Source organism: Carassius gibelio, chromosome A8 (genome assembly GCF_023724105.1).
Source record: "Carassius gibelio isolate Cgi1373 ecotype wild population from Czech Republic chromosome A8, carGib1.2-hapl.c, whole genome shotgun sequence".
In the NCBI taxonomy this organism is placed as follows: domain Eukaryota; kingdom Metazoa; phylum Chordata; class Actinopteri; order Cypriniformes; family Cyprinidae; genus Carassius; species Carassius gibelio.
The window spans coordinates 5,388,654-5,410,568 of record NC_068378.1 but is presented as its reverse complement, the minus strand read 5'-3'; the positions used below and the strand labels follow the sequence as shown (position 1 = coordinate 5,410,568).

Here is a 21,915-nt window from a genome sequence, read left to right as displayed (position 1 = left end):
AGGCTAGCATGCATATGAACATGAAGTATAAAGTGTAATTCGATCAGATGTTAAGTGACAGAACGTGTCCGTTTCAACCATAATCAGTGTTTCTGTCATCAAGTATTTCCTGCTCTAAATATTATGGATTAAGAGTGAAGTAAACAGCGAACACTGAATGCATTAATAGCTTAAAACCTACTTGACGAGAATGAAATAACAGTCAGTCTCATGCATAAACAACCACCACACTTTGAAAAAGTAGATTAGCATCTTTATTGAAACCAAGAACTCAGGATTGTATGCCTTTGTTTCATAGTTGAGAGAACAGAAGTGGATTTATTCTACAGTGTAGACGCAGAACTTGTCACGAGTCACTGTGATCAGGGATACAGAAGTACAGTAATGAGCAGGAGAATGTGTGTGTGTGTGTGTGTGACGGAGAAGAGTGTGTGTGGTGTTTCAGACAGACATTAAAGACATTAGCAGCTTGACAAAAGAGTTGAAACATTCAAGCTGTCTGTCCTCTAACATGCATCTTCATCCGTCCCCGTCTGATGCTTTTTTACCCTTCCGGTTCCCCTGCAAAACAGTTTTTATTCGTTCATGTAAAAATATCTATTTGAAATGTAAATTACTGTAATGCAAAGAAAAAATGTGCAGATGCATGCTGATTTAAATTCAGATTTGATGTGATTGTGACAGTCCCAGCAGGTTTGGATGTTTTGTACCTGATGTTTGGGTTGCTCTGACTGTAAGCCCTTCACTTTTGACCTCTCTTGCTCCAGAGCGGTGTGTAATTGTGTCACCTGGAAAGAGGAAACGCATTTTGTTCCCCAAAAATATCCCAGCAACACAACACAGTGATTAAGTGTTGGCTGTGCAGACACACACCTGCGAGGACAGCTCTTCTTTAATGTTCTGGAGCTCCTCCACCTGCAGCAGGATTTCAGCTTTGTCCTTCACTGAATATAAAGACAGCTGAATAAACACCAAGAATCAACGCCGTATGCCAAGTGTGTGTCATATTCTGCACTCACTCTCTCCCTGTTGAAGCATTTTAAGCAGCTGAGCGTTTCTGGTCTTCACTTCCTTATATCTTTCCTGAAACAAGACAATTAGTAAACGCAAACTCTTAAATCACAGCGAGTTGTTCATTCACCAAGTCCGCTGCACACGCACACTCTCTCCACATCACAACGTCTCACCTCCCACAGCGTAATCGTCTTTCTCAGCTTTAAAAGTTCCTGGTCTTTTTTTTCCAGTTCATATTTTAACTGCTCCGTTCTCACGTCCTGGGGGTGTTCAGAAAGAGGACAAGAATAAGAGTTTCTGCAGGGGTTTTAAGATCAAACTTAAGACCTGTTTAACACCTGCTGGGCTGGGCAATGTCTATAGTACCGTATTAAACTAAGATTAGAGTAAAAAGCTTAATTTTAAGTTCAGATAAGTTTCAACAAAAATAAAAGGCTTTATTAAATGCTAAGCTTTATATTTCAGCCTTTAAACCGCAGTCAAAAGTATTAAATATTATATTAATTTGAACAATTCTAATCAAAAAATATTCTATATATAAATTTGAGGTATGCGATGGACAAAAATATGCAATAACTGTAATTGGATAATATTTTGCTATAGATTGTGTTTTTGTGCTGATATCTTCTCTCTTCTTGTGCTAACAGCTGACTCTTGAATGTGTTGATATTCTTCATCTTCTGTGAGGCAAGTTCACTGCAATCTTAGAAATTAATCATTCCCAACTAGTTTTATGGCCATTTTTTCCTCAAAGTGTGCACCATCTTTTGAGTCAAATTCTTGCATTTGGGCTTTTACCAAACAAAATTGATCTTTGCAATGCAGAGGAAACACAGAAACTGTGTTCAAAGTGTCCTTTAGATGCATTTACACAGCATTTAATGCAGCTCTGAGGGACATGGAATACTTAAACATAAATAATGATTTGATATTTAAACAAAACGTGGAAAACTGATGTCTGAAACCATTTATAAAATGAAAAGGTATCTTAAATGTGAGATTAAGACTGGCAGTAGGTTTGAACTGAATCATTTACACGCTTTACAGACGATTCATTCAGAAACAAAACACCGTTGTGTCGTTCAGAGACGTAAAACAGCGCTGTGGCTGTGTTTGGAATGATTTATGTTGAAGAAATAGAGCAAAAATAGGAAATACAGTGTCTAAAACATAAGTCTCTTAATATTAACTCCTTGCTAATATTATATACTGGATAATATCAAGTCGCACAAAGTTAAAACAACAATTGCGTTATTATTGCAGTTTTCGCAGACCACATCCTTATGATTTCTAGATTTTGATAATGCATGGTCGCATTGGTCTGAACTCTGAACTAAACAACAGGTGGAGCGTCGAGCTCGAGAAGAGTGAATCTGACCTGCTCCTGCTCTGAGGAGGTGTTGACCTCGTGCCCGGCGCTGTTGCTGAACTGCTCCCTGCGCTTGTCACGCTGGACGATCCGGCTCACATCGTCCTCCAGCTGGTGGAAAAACTTCTCTTCACACAGCGCTGGATTCACAGGCTTCGAAAGATAAAGCAGGAAGATGAAACTGCAAATCATCAGCATGTGACACACTGTGAGATGCTTCATCACAATCCCACAAACGTTTTGATGCCAAGGGACCCTAAAACTATTATATCCACATTTATTCAGTTAGTAGAGGCTTTTATGCAAAGCCATTTATAAATGAGGAATATATGATTTAACAAATGATGTAATGATAGCAATACAAAGTTTCAAAGTTAGGAGGAATAGTTATAGTGAAAGCATTCAAGTCAGAAGGATGCAATTAAGTGCTCATAAAAAATAAATAAATAAAAAAAAAAGTATGCATATCCTAAAAAGCCTTTTTATTAACTCAGATAAAATACAAAAAACAAAAGAAATATTACATGAAAAACGTGATTATGATTAGTAATGTTGCCTTGGCAAGCAGGTTAATTAAAGGAAGATAAAAGGGATAGTTCACCCCAAAATTTACATTAATCCATGATTTACTCATCCTATGCATTTATGACTTTCTTCTTTCGGACGAATACAATCAGAGTCATGTTAAATAATGTTGCACATAATGCAATATAATTTGCACATAATTTAATATAACTACAACTGGATTCATCTGAAAGAAGAAAGTCATATCCACCCATGATGACTTGAGGGAGAGTAAATCAAAACTATCCCTTTGAGCTTAGCCACTATTGCTAGATCACTAATACTTATATTAATTTAGGCTAAATGAAAAATAAAATTGAAATAAAGGCTAATAAAAATGAGAAGGGCACAAAATTAATAAAACTACAATTAAAATTAAAATAAAAGCCAATTCAAAATATGAATAAATACATCAGTATATAAATAATACAATAACACCATTTAAGATTTATACAGAGTAATTTAAATTACGAAAGACAATGTTTTCAAAATTAAGATAAATAAACCAAATAAATTATTAATCTAAATAATACTACCATTTATTAATTAAGATTTGTATAATAATTATAAAAAAAGCATAACCTTTGTCTTTGGCATGATGATAATAATAATAATAATAATAATAATAATAATAATAATAATAATAATTCTTTAAAAAATAATAATTATCTGTAGTACGTTTATTCTGTATTAAAATTGTTTATCTAATTTTTCGATTAATACAAGATGCATAAACTTTAATTTATTTTTATTTTTTTAAGTAAAAAGTTATCATCCAAGACTAGTTTTTAGAACATGGGACATCAAATTTAATCATTTTGTTAACTTTCTTTTTTCGAGGCCCTCTGAGTGTCTCCGTTCCTCAGAGCAGCCTGCTCTTGCGTGTCCATCTCCATCTCTCACTCACCTCTCTGTCAGGCTTCTTGTTCAGCTGATCTGTAACAGAGACAGTCAGTCAGACTCCGAGCAGCAGTACAGTAACAGTGATCGTCTCTGATGTTCTCACCCACACCAGCCTCCTGCTGGAAGTCTTTCAGAGACACAGTCACACGTTTCTCCTTCCCCTGCTGATTCTTCTTCCGGTCCTTCTTTCCTCCTGCTTTAGCTTTTGGGGATGCAGTCTCTGTTCTTTCAGCATCCTTGAGAGATTATAACATTACACATTAAAGAGATTTACAGCCTTGTTGGATAAAAAAAAAAAGAAAAAAGGAAAAAGCTAAAGAAAGAATTGAAATGGCTGATATTATTGCACAGTATGGTTGCACTATAAACTGCATCACATCATATCAATTTATTAAAGAGCTCTCGATTCCAGCATCTCACTAACCACAAGAGGGAGTAGTCACTTGTCACTACACTTTAAAAAGCAAGAAATGAACCTCCACAAGTGTGAACATTGAACATTTTGGCAGTGTGGAGATATGAACAGTAGGCTGGTGCTAAATTAAAGCAATTGAATACCTATGATTTACATTTCTTCGTTGTATCATCCAGCTCTTAATACACTGGGTTTCTTTCTTGAGCATCAGGGAATGCTTTCACCGTTTGAAACAGTTGTGGATGAGTCCATGAATACAGTCGTTGGAAAGAGATCAAATACATAGAAGATGCTGGGAAACCAAGAAATATCTGTTTGTTTTGGACAGTACAAAATAAAATACTAAATAACGTGCCATTTTTGAGATTCCTCCTATTTTGTTCAAATCATTAATATTTTGCATTTTCTGCATGGGCTGTGTAAACGTATGAGCAGAACTATCATCACTGCTGTTTAAGAAACCTTTTATAGGGCTGTAGCTATCGAATATTTTAGTAATCGAGTATTCTACCAAAGATTCCATCGATTAACCGAGTAATCGGATAAAATGTGTTTTTGCTTAATTAAAGTGCAATATTAATTATGCAAGAGAAAAGACTCCTGGGTCTCTTAAAATGAACAACTAATACTAAAATATTTTTACTTTTTAAATGCATAGAATGCAATGCATACATCAAAAATAAACATTTAATTTCTATCCATTGTTTCACTGTCTGTACTTGTACTGTGAACAATGACAATAAAGTTGACAGATGAATTAAGTGCATTTAAGTGCCATTCAGTTGGGGTTTTAAATAAAGCATTTTCTGAGATGCACATTAAATACCAAACATTAATTTAATTTATCTTTTAATTATTGAAAATTACAACTTAACTTTTTGGTAAACAAAGGGGTTTTACCATTAAAGATAAAACATGGAAGAATAAATAAATAAATAATAATGTTAGATTCTTTTTTAGTAGTAGGCTATGTACATTCTGCTGAACAATAGAAATACATCTCTGGCAAAGACTTGTCTTTAAACTAAACCGGACTTTTATTTTGACAGGTTGACGTACCTTTACAGTTCTGTGTATGTGATGTGACGCTAGTTTTACTCTAATCAAACGGTCAAATGCTCATGAGGTGACTGTCAGAGCAGTTCTGGAGATGTTGTTCATGTGTTCACATCTTATTTAGTGAGACAGCAGACGATGAAATTAATCGCAAGCGTCACGCGCGCTTCAGTTTGTGTAAATAAAGGAAGTCACGCTTCTGCTCCATTCATTAACAGAGACACACAGAACATGGAGGATTTATATTTAAATAGACTGTTCCGGCTTAATTTTTACAGATATTAGTCCATATTGTGATTTGATGTAAGTGCAATGAGCTATTTTTGATTAATTCATGCAAAACTTGGCAAATTCCGTGCCATTCCGCATTAAACTGTAAATTACGTTTTTGTGACTGGATTCCACGATTCCCTCCACGTTTTCTGCATCATGGAAATCATAGGGCCCTGGTTGTGGTATGCCAGCTCTATCTTGCAATGGACACACACCACGGCGTTCTCTTTACGTTTTCCCGCGCTCTCAAATCAAAACACTGCTGACTCCTTGCAGTATGTGATTTCAGACGCAGCGCTTGTGTCTCCTTCTACTTTGTGGGTGACATAAAATGTTGTGTCACATTAAAAAAATAATTGCGAAAGAACCTGACATGAGATTTAAAATAAATTAAAAGAGGCTTCGAGGCAGAGGAATTTGCCTCGATCATTTTTTGTAATCGAGTTACTCGAGGAATCGTTTCAGCCCTTCAAAGTTCACAATAACTATATTTAAATTTTTAAGTGTGAATGAATAAATCTCTCTCTTTTTTTTTTATAACATTTAAAAACCTCTGAAAATGTGATTTTACTTTTAACTTGACACAACATGACATTTTTAGAATCATTCAACTACCTTTTTCTGTTGCTCCAGCTCCAATTTACTGAGCATCAAGGCCTTCTCCAGATCCGCCTCATACAAGTCACTGGTCAGCTGGGATGAACACAAACATGAAGATGTTTGCATGAAGCAGGAGAGAAATGGGCCATGTGAAGGTCAGATTCTGAGGTTTACCTGCTCATCTCTCTGTTTCCACTCCTGCCAGTTCTCCTGGGGCTTGGAGCCACGCTGGACCGCTGCCGGGGTCATCAGATCATTGGCTAAATCCTGCAGCGTGAGTGTGGAAGGAGGTGCTGCTGACTTCTGAGGGATCTTCTTAAAAGCAAGACTTCTGAGCTGCAGTTTGTAATGACAAACACTCTGTTAGCAAGCATTTAGCTGATGGCTTTACCCAAAACAGAACTACTACAACACGCTACCCTCTGTGCCCTCAGGGATCCTATAAACACCAGCTCTAAATCATCATCAGTGCTAGATCCAGAAACAAACATGTACACAGTTAGAGAACAAAATACAAAACAAGTAGATGACAGAATTACTACCAAAGAATGATAGATATATAAAAGGACAGATAGAATTACATACAGACAGATAGACAGATAGTCTAAATAGTTAACTAATTGCGTTATATATTGGTTTCTTCTTAATGGAAAGTAATGCATCAAGTTACTTGTAGGCTACTTTATCTAGGCTGGGCTTGCTTGTTTTTAACAAGTTTTATTTTGGGCAAATGTTAACAAAATCCTTATTACTCATATATAAAATACTGTGGGTATACGATGCATAGCTCTTGAATGGTTCAGGGGTCTCATTTATAAAACTCTGTAAAAGTGTACGTAAGCACAAAAGCTAGATTGTATGCATAAAAGTCTTCAGATCTATAAAACCATGCAAATGCCAGAACCTGTGCAAAAATCGCTTTATAAATCCCAGTCAAGGGAAGGTTGTGCGTATGTGCATTTCCTCCTTAAACCAAAATGGTTTAAAGTTGTTCTCCAATATATTTTAGAATAGAGTTGATCTCATTCTTTTACACTGGCCAGATAGTATATATTTTTTTTAAACAATTCAAATACAAGTAAATGTTTGCAGTTTTGCTGATGAACATCTTTTAGCTATTTTTAGTGGAAACAGATAGGCCCATATTTAATGCAGTAAGCTATTATCATTGGTCCTATACCGGACAATGGACCGTTCAACCTCTGAATCCTGCAGTGTCTGCTATAATATCGAAGTGCGCATCATTGATTATGGATTGTTCTCGCTAAAATTTTTATCATAACATGTGATCTTTAGTTTAAAGATGAATTATTGTGCACCTATAACACTCCTCGCTGTCATTAAAACATATCATACCACAGGAAAATTATGTGGCCCATTGTTAATAAAATTATGTAATTTAAAAAAAAAATTAATTCAGTGCTTATCTCCATTAATGGGAGTGGAGTATTTAACGTAAATCTGTATATATCAAACGGTTTAAAATTGTTGTTTACTTCATTACTTTTCTCACTACAGGAAAAAACAGAGTTTGTACGCAGAATGTCCGTATGGTACATATTTATGCCACATTTTTTTATAAATCGCGATGTGCATGGAAAATTGCCTACACATGTTTCTATGCCCATTTTGTGCATACATAAAATTTATAAATGAGACCCCTGATCATGTCTTTCTAATAGAAACTTTTCAGTTAGTATCAGTCAACCTTATTATATCAGTTAATCTTATTAAAATCTGCTCCATTGAATTGTGGTGTTCCCCAAGGTTCAATTCTTGGTCCAATCTTGTTCTTACTGTATAAGCTGCCTTTGGGTTCTATTTTTCAAAGGCAAGGAGTTTCTTTTCATTATTTTGCTAATGATACTCAGATGTATCTACCTTTACGAAAACAGGACAAGATGAAAATCACATCTCTACTAAATTGTTTGCATGAAGTTAAACTATGGATGTCAGCAAGTTTTTTTTTTTTTTTTTAATTAAAGTCTCAATGATTTGGGGAAATCGGCTCCATTCCATAAATCGGTAGTTAAAAATCTTGGGGTTCAGTTTGATGTCTCTCTGAAATTTGATAAACAGATAAATTCAGGGGTTAAATCTGGTTTCTTTCATTTGAGATTATTAGCCAAGGTAAAACCGTTTCTGTCAAGAAGCAATTTTGAAAAGCTTATCCATGCCTTTATTTTCGCAAGACTGGACTACTGTAATTCTCTATATGCAGGTGTGAGCCAAATCGCTGTTAACTCGCTTACAACTTGAACTACTTAGCATAAGACAATCTGGCAATATTTAACTGATCTTTTAGTCATACACAAACCTCAAAGGAATCCAAGGTCATCAAGCCAGAGGATTTTAGATGTTCCTAGGACAAGATTATAAAGTGGTGACCGGGCACTGCCAGTGGTGGCCCCCAAGAATTGGAATAGCTTTTCCTTAAACTATTACCTAAATTAAGCTCTTAAAAAATAATAATAATAAATAATTAAATTTTATTTATTAGAGTTAGCCTTCGGCTCAGCACATTGACTTAATAGGGCTCTCCTTTTCTATGATGTCTGTTTTAGTTGCTTTTAATTACCCCTTTTCTTCCCATGTTGTTGGGAAGTTATAATTTTAGCACTTCCGTTTCCATCGACCCAGAGTCTTTTTTTTTTTTTTTAATGGGATTTTGGTTAACATAGGTTCACATAGGCTCAAAATACTTTCACGTTTTATTCTATGACATAACACACCAGTCAAACTGTTATGTTTCTTAAAGATGATTGCTAACAAGTTACTAAATGGGACTACAGGTGCTGGCGGAGACATTAAATGTCATCACACCCAACAATTCATCATTTTACAGTATTTTCCAGTTGTAGTATAATTTGCAATACAATTAGTTGTAGAATAACTCATTAATAGTTTATAATGTTGGTCAACAATGTTTTTTAGATTTGCCCTGAAATCGTACTGATGCGGAGTCTCTGGGTTGGCTCTAGTTTTGGATTTATTCCAGTTTATATGAAAAGTTTCATGTGACGTGGATTAAAAGAGTAAATCCTTTTCACTGAAAAAGTTGAAAATAAGTTTTAAAAAGTTGTTGGAAGCGTGACTGTGGTGACCCCGAAGGCGAGCAAATCGTGGGGCTATATTTCGTTAATAGCCTAAGTTTAGCTTTTAAGTTCGGTCACATATTAGATATAATCGAAGTGCATAATTTCATTCAGAAAGGTCATGTTTGGGATTTTTTTTTCTCATTTAAATTAATAGATCTACATATTTGGAAAAAGGTGCAGTCAAGTCCCTGGTGTCAGTCGCAAATATTATAAAAATAATCTTTGTGAGGATGCCTGACGGCAGCTGGTCTTAAATTCTTTAGACACCGCATTCTAAGCTAATTTAAAACACTGACTGAAAACACTAACGGAGTCCTAATGACATTCATAATTGGTCTGACAGTAAATCTGCAGAATGTTCTAATTAACTTGTACGGATCATCATCAGACTTCAGAATCAGTTCTCGCTTATTTTACGGTCATTAGATTTGAGACTGGACGCGAAATGTACAGTACAGAGGCCACACAACACCAGTAGCGTTGCAGCTGATGTCGAAAAAGTCCAGCAGTGCATGTATATTTCTAAGCCACCTTCTGAATCAAGTGCGCCTCAGTGATCATTTTTAAGACTAAAATATTTCATTTGCACATAGACTCTGATTTCTGCAGTATAACACAATTGAATGCAGAATTTTCACAGCCAAGCAATCCTCAACACAGGCCTGGTCTTACGCAGGTGATGGAGTAGTGTTGTCACGGTACCAAAATTTCAGTATTCGGTACTGATAACAGTGAAAATCCATGGTTCTCGGTACCAATTTCAGTACCAAAGCAAAACACAAAAATATGCTAATAAAAAAAAAAAAAACTAAAAATAAAACCAATGCCATTCTTTATACTTATTTACAATTGTGTTTAAAGTTTTTCTACAAGTTATATAATTCTGAAAAACAGTAAAACAGTTTCACCCAAATTTAATATGTCTTTAATTTATGAAATTTAAACATTTTGTTTTTGGTAAATAAAGGGGATTTGCTATTAAAATTAAAACATGGAAGAACTATTTTGATTTATTTCTTTAAAAAATTAAGTTTTATACATTTTTTCAACAGTAGTAGCAGTATCACATACATTTTACTAAAATATATATATATATATATATATATATATATATATATATATATATATTAGGGGTGTAACGATACGCGTATTCGTATTGAACCGTTCGGTTTCGGTACGCGGTACGCATTATGTACCGAACGGTTCGTTGGACTAATTAATTAAATTTGGAAAATAAAAAAGGTGTGTGAAATATAATGTTATGCGTTCAACAAGGTAGCCCAATAACCCAAACGACGTAACAGGCAATGCCCCTGACACCCCCGAAGAAAAAAAAACACCAACTTATATGTTTATGTTAGGCTACTCAGTCAGGCGCTCGCTCACTCAGTACGCGCTGAAGGCTCGGTACGGAGCCCCGCACGTCACCTGTAGGAGAGAAAAAACATCAATCCGTGGCGACGGTTTTGGAATCCGTCCCCTCAGTTTATAAACCGTGCTCATGAATTAATAAACTGTTCACTCGGTTTAACAAATCGTACCCAGGATTAACAAACCGTGCCCACGAATTCCCAGTCCGTGCGTTTAGATTGTGTAAACCGTACCCTCGGTTTTTGAATCCGTACCCACGAATTCATAATCCGTGCGCACGCTTTCGCAATCCGTTCCCTCGGATTTGAAAACTGACACGCATTTTAAACTTAACAGTGAAACATGCATCTAACTCCGGCAGGTGGGGTGAGGTGGGTGGAGCTTAGTATAATAAAATCACAAAAATAAGTCTTCATGTTAAGAAAGAATTGTACACAAGCATTTCCAAAACTGTCCAAAGGTTATTTAAAAATAAAGCAATTCACAAATTATTTTATGACAAATATTTTTACTGTCTTGTACTCATTTATTTAGCCTACAAATTAAAATTATAAAAAATAACTTTATTTTTATTTGTATCATTATTATATATTATTAAACAGGTTATGCATAAGAATCTTTTATCCAAAATAACTTACAAAAGAGGAAAAAATTACTCCAGAGTCAGTCACAATGCCAGGTTTATTGCACAATAATAATCAAGTGCTATTATAGATTATCAGCAATTGAACAAGATTTTAATGCGCATCTTTCTTATTAAATCTTTGTATTCCACCTCGTACTACACTTGATAGAGAATCACTTAAGACACTTTGCTGTAAACCTATTCCACATAATAATATTCAATAAAACTGTATGTTAACACGTAGGAGTTTGCTGCATGAATCCGTGAGTACGGTTTACAAATCCGAGGGAACGGATTGCGAAAGCGTGCGCACGGATTATGAATTCGTGGGTACGGATTCAAAAACCGAGGGTACGGTTTACAAAATCTAAGTGCACGGATTGGAAATTCGTGGGCACGGTTTGTTAATCCGTGGGCACGATTTGTTAAATCGAGTGAACAGTTTATGAATTCGTGAGTACGGTTTATAAACTGAGGGGACGGATTGCAAAACCGTCGCCACGGATTGCTTTTTTTTCTCCTACAGGTGACGTCCCGGGCTCCGTATACGGACATCACCGCAGCGAATGGTGCATTTACGTTATAGCCGCGGATATGAGACCTTACTCTGTAGTGGAAAACGCAGGTTTTAAGAACATGCTTAATGTAATTGAGCCCCATTACAATATTCCTTCACGAGCCCATTTCAGACAGACCGTAATTCCTGCTTTGTTCCAAAAAACATAAGCCCAAATAGAGAACCAATTGAGTAAAAACACACTAAATATAAAGAGTTATAGAGTTCCATATAAAAAGAGTTACATCTTTGTATTTGTTCATAACCACTACAACAATATCACATTTAATTTTTAAAAAAAAATTTATAAGGAGCTATTTTTGTTTTATACAGTATGCTGCTAAGAAAACACCATAGAAGATGGGTAAAGAATAGCTCCATCATTGTTCAATGTAAAAAAAACACATACTTTGTTAGTTTTAATAAATAAAACATTTTTTAAAAAAATCAAGGAAATTTATCTGCCAATTTTTTCTTTTTGCTGTATCTAAAACGTACCGAACCGTACCGAACCGAACCGTGACATCAGTGTATTGAACCGAACCGAACCGTGAATTTTGTGAACCGTTACACCCCTAATATATATATATATATATATATATATATATATATATATATATATATATATATATATATATATATATATATATATAAATATTTCTAGCACAATGCCTTTATGTAAAAATTAACTTTTAGGCCTAATGAATGCATATTAAAAAAAATAGTAATAGATCATATTAATTATTATTAAAAGATAATACTACTACTAATTCTACTATCATACTCATGTATATACAATGCACTATGAATTGATGAGCTTCTGGGTTCATGAATATTAATCACGTTGTCTGCGTTCGGTCAAACTGATTTGCTGAAATCAAAACAGGGACGGTACTATTCAGTGCCAGCCAATGAAATTGCCATTTGCGCATTAGCTCCGCCCACTACCGAAGTAACCGGTATGTCTTCTGCGAGACAATCACTAATATAGAAACAGTCTGACTGTCTGTCTATAGACTGTTGCTATAGAGACGTGCACTGGCTGATCTTTGCCTGAAAAATAAGAACTTTATAACACTATTTGAGCAAAAGTAACATTTATGATACAGTTGTTGTCAGATTTCTTTGGTGATTTCATATCGGAAATTTAATCATAAGCTTAGGGAGCAGTTTTGGAGAATCTGATGTTTCCCCATTCAAATAGAAAGGAGTTGCACTTGCAAGCCAGAGAGGCATTTCAAAGATGACCGCCAAGTAACATGACTTAAAAGGTTTTTGTCTAAGTTAATAAACTTTATGAAAATATAATTTATGCAATTTGTATTGCATTGAACTATTTTCATAGTCTTTAAAATAAGATCTTAAAGGATTTTATATTCTGTGGCTCCTTCGTGTGTACAATGTGATTATGACCTTCATCTGTGAATCACATTAAAATAAATGGATATTTTTTGAAGGATTACAAATGGTTATTGATTATTGATAGTACACCCACATTAAACTCAAATTCACTGATTTGTGGGATCATATTTCATGCTTTGACAGTTTAATTTTCAACTTCCATGTTTTAGCTAATGATTATGACGTCACTTTTTAAATGGTTAACAATTGAATTGTCCTGCTGCCAGCATTAACAGTGGGATTCAGTTAGTTACACCATTTGCCATTTATAAATGCTGATGAGTGCGTGACAGTTTATAGATCAGGCCTTCCTGACTGACGCAAATGTATTGTGTTACACAAATTATGACAAACTAATGAAGGGTAAGGGTTGAGAGTAACCAGACATCTACCATGTAATGTGGATGAGATGTGCATGTGTTATGGGGTGATGTGCTCTGAGCAACATGATTGGCTCAAAGGTCAGAGTCTAGCCTTCAATGTATCTTTTTACATATTATAAAAAGTTGACCGAGTCTGTGTGTTATCTTTTTGCACACAAACTCAAGCTGTGTGTAAACCAAATCATTCTTTGCAGTGAATTAAAGCAATAAAAAGACAAAATTCAGTTTGGTTTTTCATTCTCAGTCTCTACAAATTGTTACTGAATTAGAATTTCCACAACAAACTTGGGGACGAGTGACGGGATTCCACAGCTGATCGTCTGGGACCTGAGGACGTTAGTTGGCTGATCACCCTAGACCCAGAAAATTCCAAAATTGGGTTTCTAATTTGGTAAATTGCGGTTTGATATTCCTAGACCTTATAGTGCAAGTCCAAGCCACCCCACAGGTCGCCGTTATGTGAACGTTTTTTTCATGGGTACATGGAGCTATAGCTTGGTTTCGCAGATACACGTGCAACGAGTTTTCACAGGTACGCGTACGTTTTGCCTGTACGTGAAACAGTTTTTTCACCAGTACGTGAAACAGGATAGTTTTGCAGGTACGCGAGGCTGATTTTTCGCGGGTACGGGAAACAGACCTGCAGGTAAGCAGGACAGGGGTGATAAGACTTTGTGCGAGTAAGTGCGAAGCCGCACGGTGGTGACGACCAAGTGTGAGGTAAAGAGGACGCGTTCCAGGTAAAGTCGAGGATTGCTTGCAGGATGGGGTCTGGAAATTTCAAATCTAAGATCCATCTTGATGGTTTGGACAGTCCAATTTACAAAGAAATTAAAAATAAATATGGGAAATAATTTTGGAAGTCATACCCTGGGTTGACATTTTTGGTTTTCCAAAAAAGAAAAGGTACCTTTAGCATAACAACCCTTAACAATATAAAAGAGAGCTTGGAAAAATGTGAAAAATTAAGAGAATATAAAAAGTGAAAAACAAGCAAAAAGACAAGTTTTAGAAACGTTTTAAAAGCACAGGCGTGAAGCAGCAGAACACCGAGAACCATTTTGGAAAGAACTGAAAAATGATAGTTCTGTAGAAAACGCTGACAGAAGAACAGATTATATGGTCCAGAATTCTTCTCTTTATTCCCTTAGAGAATTGTGGTGTGCCAAAGTGAACTTTGAGCTGGACTCCTGGCTTTACCCCTATCGACAAATGCCACAGCAGCACCAGATTCAACCACCACAGCTGCCTCCATCCTACAGAGCAACTGCATCTGCACCGCAGTCCTCACCACCCGACGAAAGACAAGCACAACTTCAACAGCATCATCATCATCATCCAAACCATCTGCTCTGCCACCAGCAATGTCATCAGAATGATGAAATACTGCATGGCCAGAGTCAGCACCAGATCTAAAGCTCATGAGAGAGTAACACTGCAGCCGGACAGCCTAAACGAGAAGAAACTGGAGGAAAAAGTAGAGCACGTCAGAGCTTTCCCCCATGATTTAAGTGACTGGGCTGAATAGAACTGTGATGGTCTCTCAACCATGGAACGAGAAAGACTTTAAACAGGCAAAACAAAGCATATCATCAAGCAGTTGAAACACTGTGTCAACAGATCAAGAATGACTTTCCAGTCAGAGTGAACACCACCAAAATCACGCAGAAGAGCAGAGGACAAAGACTGTCTCAGACTGATCCAAATGTTTGCTTTTACTGGTGGAGAGGGGACATTGAAAAATTTCACTGTGCACATTTGATCAACCAAACGGTGGCTGGACCAGAGAAAGCAGAGGCAGACTGACAACAGAGACTTTCACAGCAGAAGCTGGAGAAGAAGGAGGGAGTCGGAAGCAAAGTCCACCAAGGCCAAGCAGCACAAACAGATAAGTCTGAAACACACACATTTTATCTAAAGCTCACTGCAATGAAGAAAGTTTGCTTGCTCATGTTTCTGCTCACTGCAACAAAGATGCTTGCTTATATTTCCACTCTTAGAAATATAAGCAAGCATATTTGGAAATTGATAAATTGTCTCTCAACAAGAACATAGGCACATATAGTCATCCGAATAAATTAGCTTATAAACAAATGCCACAGATTAGATTATAGGTGAATGGAGTTGAAAGGGCTGGTAACTCAGCAATTTGAATGGATGAAATCGATCCAATTCCAAAAGATTAGAATGGCATGAACTTTAAGCAGTGTTTACTGTCAGAAAACTGCCTACAAAATTTGTAAGAAAGATTTAATGTGAAACTGGGAAGGGGCCAGTGCCAAATTCATACTTTAGCCACAATCCAACAATCACAGTTGTATATTTACCAGTGTAAATGGAAAGATGATGAATTATGTGAAAAGCTTGTCAAGGCTGCAAAAGACCTAATTCTGAATTATGCCATTCTCTGATTTGCATTGCTCACCACATATATCGTTTGGAAAAGATTACATTTTAGAACAAAAATGGTTTCGTGTACAGAAATAACAGACCTGAAATGGTTAATCGAGACATAAAATAGAGCCGCCGTTTCTGTTGAGTTGAGAAATGAACAGCAAATGTTGTTAGATGTTGGTCGATTCTCTTCCACGTTTCATTGTCCAAAAAGAACAATGACAATAGGGAAGGTTTATTTGTAAAAATATGTATTTTTTTATGTGAATTGGATGGAGACAGCATAGGGAAAGGTTGAATACAATCCAACACGGTCTGCATACCGAATGTGTTTGCACGGGCTGCTGTTAAAGCTGTATGTACAGTCTGTGTGATCGATGACACAATGACAAAAACCTTTATCTCAGGAGAGGAAGTAGAGACTCACCCAGTGCTCAAAGAATTCCCTAAAACACTTTCGGCTTTAACCAGTTCAAGTCACTCCAAAGTCTGATTACAGACCCTGTAAACACCAGTTTTTTTTTTACCATTAAGAGCAGCTGGGGTAATTGTGCTCCGTGAAAATTATCCTGCGAGTACACCTATTTTCCCCGTTAAAAAGATAAAGAAATATGCAAGCAAGATACTGTCAAACTTTTACAACTTCTGGCTGCTGAGGGTCATAAGCCAGTTTGTCAAAACTGCAGTTTGTAAAAATGGAGGTGACATTTTTAGGGTCATCACCACAAAGAATGGCAAATCTTTATCTGAGAAACTATTAGAGACAATTCAAAAGATTCTTAAGCTTATCATGAAAAAGCAACTAATGTCATTTTTGGGCATGTGTTCGTATTGTCGAACGTTATCAAAGAATTGACCCTGAGCGCTTTGGCTCACGGGAAGGGCTTGCAACCCCATGACAAACTGACCTGGATTCCAGAAGCAGAGAAACCATTTAATATTATTGCTACAAACATCACCAACATCGGTACTCCCAGACCCAGAGAGAAATTTTGTACGAACTGTTGATGAGAGAATGGGTTTCTGCGCAAGCGGCTGAATTGGTAGCATTGACGGAGGCTTGCAAAATTGCTGAAGGACAAACAGTTACCATTTATACAAATTCTTGTTATTCTTTTGGGGTTTGTCGTGATTTGGGGGTATTGTGGAAGCACAGGAAATTGTTTAAGTCTGATGGTAAAATAGCAGCAATGTTAGAAGCAATTTTGCTATCTGTTACACATTCCAAAAATTATGATTTATTTGTTTTTAGGTAACAAGTAAGCTGATACCACAGCAAAGGATGCAGCGATGAGAACAGAACTTTCTTTTACCTGTGTAACAGTTAACAATGACTAATTCACACTCCCTTCTGATTATCTTACAGCTATGCAAGCTTTTGCCACAGCAGAGGAGAAGAAACAATGGGTGAAGGCCGAGTGCAAACTATCTTTGGCTGAGTGCCGAAGACATATCTGCCAAAACACTATTTCAAACACTATGCGATACTTCTACATGGCCTAGATCATGTGTAAAGGGGAAATGTTTGATTAGCTAAATTAATATTGGTTTCACAAAGGGATTCACTTCCTTTGCAGACAGGTATTGTCAATCATGTATGATCTGTGCCAGAAGCAAAGTGGACAGAGGGCAAATGATGCCTCGAGTGGCACACCCACTTCCAAATCAGAGAATTGATAATATAATGTAAAATTGAAAGCATAATTGATAATGCAAATAAAACCATCAGTCAGATGTGACATTAAAGAGCAAATTAATGAAGTGTTGTGAGCAGACAGAGTGCCTTGGGTAAAAGCACTCCCCCATTGTGTTAATGCATATGAGAATGAGGAAAAGAAGTCTAACTTGAGTCCATTTGAAATTTTGTTTGTTTGTACTTGTGGCAAATGTATTCAAATGTATTCAAAACATGACTAATTCAATTCACAGGTTAACAGTTAGAGAAGTAAATGCCAATGATGACTGGGAATGGAACTGGTTTAAGGGTTTACGGCAGAAAGAAGAATACATTGGGTTAATTGCCATCTCAGCACTGGCCATGATTTTATTTGTGCTGTGTATGTTGCCTTGTGTAGTGGGAATGATTAGAAGAGCTGTAAATTCAATCATGAAATCTTTAGTAGCTCATCAGATGTTAATGTACAATGTCTGGTGTGAAAGTAAGAATAATGTGAGTGCTTCTGATGAAAATGATGCTTGCATATATGTTGGGAATGACTATGTTCCATAAAAAACTATGAAAATGCTTTTTTTTCGCCTCTCATGAGAGTAATGGTGTTTTAAATCTTTAATTTACATGATGTAAACTATAAGGGTAATGCGCTCACAAATTTATCTACATTTAATCAATATAAGTGATCAATAATGATCAAAAGGGATGAGTGTTATGGAAATTTTTAGCTTTGTTAATCTTGCATTGATTGCATTAATCTCATTTAAGTATCTTTTTAAACACACTAAATAAGGTAGTAGATATTAGAGCTGCACGATTAATCGTAAAAAGATCGTGATCTCGATTCAGACACCCTCTAGATCTCATTTCTAAATGACAACGATTCCCCGAGTCTGTTAAACCTTTGACAAAGTCTGACCGGATCATACAAATCCGTGCACGCACTGCCGCTGACACAGAGAGAGCTCTTACCATGTTTGGTTAAGAAACATCTTCACAAACGGTCTTTTCAACTACACAGTATTATTTCTGTCTTACAGTCATTTATATTATCAAAGAAATACTGGCATAAAGTTTATAGTTCAGATATAAACACTGATGTATATATGGCAGCGATCAAAATAGAACAAATCCCCTTTTGAATGTACCTCGCTTCTCCTCGAGGCAGATCATATCTGGGATCTAAAGTCTGTATTCTTGAAACCCATTCTTCTCGCCCAATTGAATTGGCAACATAGACCTTGCAATACAACTTGTTACAGAGTTTATAATCGTTTTCCGCTTTTTTTGTCATATGGTGTTTTCTTTGTAAATGTTTCTGCCAAGGTCTGTTGTGTCGGTTCTTTTTTTTTACCGTGTTTGTAGCAGCAGTGCTGTTTTGTTCAGCATGAAACCTCTCGTACTCTTCAAACTGTGTTGTGTGCATTGTACGGAGATGATGGAAGAGGTTGGTTGTGGCACTCTGCTATACTCGATGTGCATGCGACAAATACAGATGGGCGACTTTTGTTGCATCTCCAGACTAAAGAAGCTGACCCACGTCTCGCTGTTAGTTTTTCTGGGACTGGTTTTGAGGATAACGGTGTATTTTCGCTTTCTTCGCTCATTTTTGTGTTGTTGCGCTGAGTGACTGAGTAACCAACGCACGGCACACTGTAATGACGTAAGACGTCAGGGGCACTGAGGCATTATGGCCAGTTAACCGTATTAATAAAAATGTTTTAGTTTGTTCTAAAAAAAAAAAAAAAAAAAAAGTTTTTCCAAGAAGTTAAAAGAAGCCCTGTTCGTGTTCGGAGGCTATTCAAGTGAATCTCTTGGGAAAAACGTATTCCATCTTTTGGACTCATCAATTTTCTAATGATGCAATCACAAAGCTCGCCACTTGAGGATGCCACAGACATTTAAGAAAAACATTTTAACTTCAGACTTCGGTTTTCCGCAAGCAACGCATATTTGCCTTTTCTAGCAGCTATTTTATTAATCGTACATCGGCTTTACTCTAAGTTTTTTGGATTATTGCTTCAACTAAGAAACATCATAACACACAGGTAAGAACTCCGTGGTTGTACTGCAAATTAGTAGCAGCTTACTCATTGAGGAACGATCGTGATTTTGTACAAAAAAAATAAAAAATACAGTCAAACAAACCCCTACATTACTAAAATCGCTACATATAATTGTTCAGAAGGTTATAGTGTGCGTTGTTTGTTTTCTCTTTAACTTCCTTCAGCTTTTTTCATGTTTGGGAGGTCGGATTGTTACAAATTATTAAATATTCGATATCCCAATTTTGCATATCGTCCAGACTACAATTTTGTTATTATCGTCTAAACTATATGTCGCCCACCCCTAGTACCAACTGTGCTGTCAAGTTAGCAATACTGAAACTGATGTGTTGTGTTGTGTGTGTGTGTGTGTGTGTAGGCGTGATCACTTCAACTGTTTCCTCATACCACCAGCAGAATCAACTTGAAACACTTAGTCTTTTTAATAATGCATCACTGTATAAAAGGACACACAATGAAAACAAAACTTTGTGCTTTTGTAAATTAAAGAAAACAAATAGGAGGTGGCTTTCTCCCATTTGAGTTTCCTTTCTGTGAACAAATTAAACCTGTAAAAAAATGAACTGAAACTTAGGATATATAGGCTATGTTAAATGCCCCACTTTTTCCCCCTTGTTTATCTGTAAACTAAATCAAATATATTTTAAGAATTTATTCCTTGTATATATGTACTGCAGATTATAAATATTAAATAATGTAATAATAGTTAGTATTTTCACATCTAGGTGGAAACAATTGTACTATTATAATTGTACAACTTGTACTGTATGTTCAAAATAAATGAAAAGAAACCGAGCATTGTAGATTTGTTTCTGTTGTGGCGAAATCGTGTTGAATGTTACCCCTGAACCGAGGTACATATCGAACCGTGACATCTGTGTACCGTTCCACCCCTGATAGATAGATAGATAGATAGATAGTCACCTCATTGGCTTCACTCTGTTGCTGTTCCTTCTTTCTTCTTCTCTTCTCTTTCTTTTTGTCGTTATTCTGGTTGGTCTTCCCGCTGGGAGATTTCCCCGAGCGGGTCTTCCCTGCTCCACGACCCGCCTTGGGCTTCCCCGCATCCGAATCAGACTCCGAGTCCGAGTCGACCTGCAGCAGAGCGAAGCGGGACGCCGTGGTGGGCACCGAGATCAACGCCGATGCCATCCTGAACCTGCCGAGCACACGATCAACACATCACGTCTGATTCAGCGCTGGCGCAAACACTGATTCACGGCGACAGCGGTCACAAATCAGTGCTTAACAGACACAGGAGAACACATGTGAACATGCATAATTAACTGACTGACACAAATGAAACCAGATTTAATTTGCATTGCAAATCACAAATCTGTTTGCTGTCGAGTTACTTGTATTATGTATTAAATGACCGAGTGTTGCTGTATTGGAGGACGCAGCGTTTGCTGAACAGCAGCTTCCATATTTAGGCTTTTCTAAAGCACTCATATATATATATAACGTTACTTCGGTTGTATTTGATACCCCGAATGTAGCTAGCTTCGACTTTTTTTTAGCTCGCCAGTGCTGAACACAAACTAATAAACGCGTGCTGTCGCTGCCTTTTGTCCTGAACGTGTTTCATGCTCTTCAGTTCGTCTCGCGCAACTTTTTAAACCCGAGCACGAACTGAACCAAACAAACTTTCACCTGTTTAAGATTGTCGGTATCCTCAGCTAACGTTACGTGCAAGTAGAAACTGCGAGCACACACAGACGAGAGTATGGCGGCCTGAACGGACACAAAGCTTCGAAGCTCTCTTTGTGGGGAAACGCGGTCCGATAATAAAGGAGTCCGGGTTTATGGAGCAGTTCTCACTCCAGGAGGCGCTCTGCGGCTCAAGAAGACATCAGTGTGTGTCTAATAATTATTTCTACTATGTCCACTAATAATTATTTAATTTTATAAATGTAAATACATATATAAAGTACGTGGCGCAGAAATTTATATAGCGCTATCAAATTATTATCATTTTTATCCAGTAATCACAACTACTGTGATTTGTCTATCCTAATCAACGATGAGAAAATAATTCTGATATATATATATTAATTACTCTTAGAACGAGAAACTCATTATAGGGCCTATAAGGGTCTGTTAATGGTCCAAAGCGTTTTAAAAAGATGCACAAGCTCTGTTGTATCGTCTGTAC

The 21,915-nt window shown here is 36.6% G+C and overlaps 1 protein-coding gene across 1 annotated transcript; it reads right to left on the bottom strand.

Moving 5' to 3' along the window:
• Nucleotides 1-231: 231 nt before the first annotated feature.
• gkap1 (G kinase anchoring protein 1) lies at nt 232-21,577 on the bottom strand. The gene is made up of 12 exons (XM_052603601.1): nt 21,414-21,577; nt 20,685-20,919; nt 6,369-6,530; nt 6,210-6,287; nt 3,954-4,086; nt 3,855-3,883; nt 2,393-2,536; nt 1,188-1,274; nt 1,020-1,083; nt 874-944; nt 711-788; nt 232-561 (listed from the first exon to the last, which is right to left on the bottom strand). The coding sequence occupies exons 2-12, from the start codon at nt 20,910-20,912 to the stop codon at nt 520-522; spliced, it is 1,116 nt and encodes a 371-aa protein (XP_052459561.1). The 5' UTR covers nt 20,913-20,919; nt 21,414-21,577; the 3' UTR covers nt 232-519.
• Between the last annotated feature and the right edge of the window lie 338 nt (nt 21,578-21,915).

What these genes read in the sequence shown, in the direction of transcription:
- gkap1 (XM_052603601.1), bottom strand. Translation starts at nt 20,912, where the DNA reads ATGGCATCGGCGTTGATCTCGGTGCCCACCACGGCGTCCCGCTTCGCT. An exon ending in GGAAACAGAGAGATGAGCAG is followed by an intron (nt 6,288 to 6,368) that starts GTAAACCTCAGA and finishes TGTTCATCCCAG; the next exon opens with CTGACCAGTGACTTGTATGA. An exon ending in AAGAAGAGCTGTCCTCGCAG is followed by an intron (nt 789 to 873) that starts GTGTGTGTCTGC and finishes TCCTCTTTCCAG; the next exon opens with GTGACACAATTACACACCGC.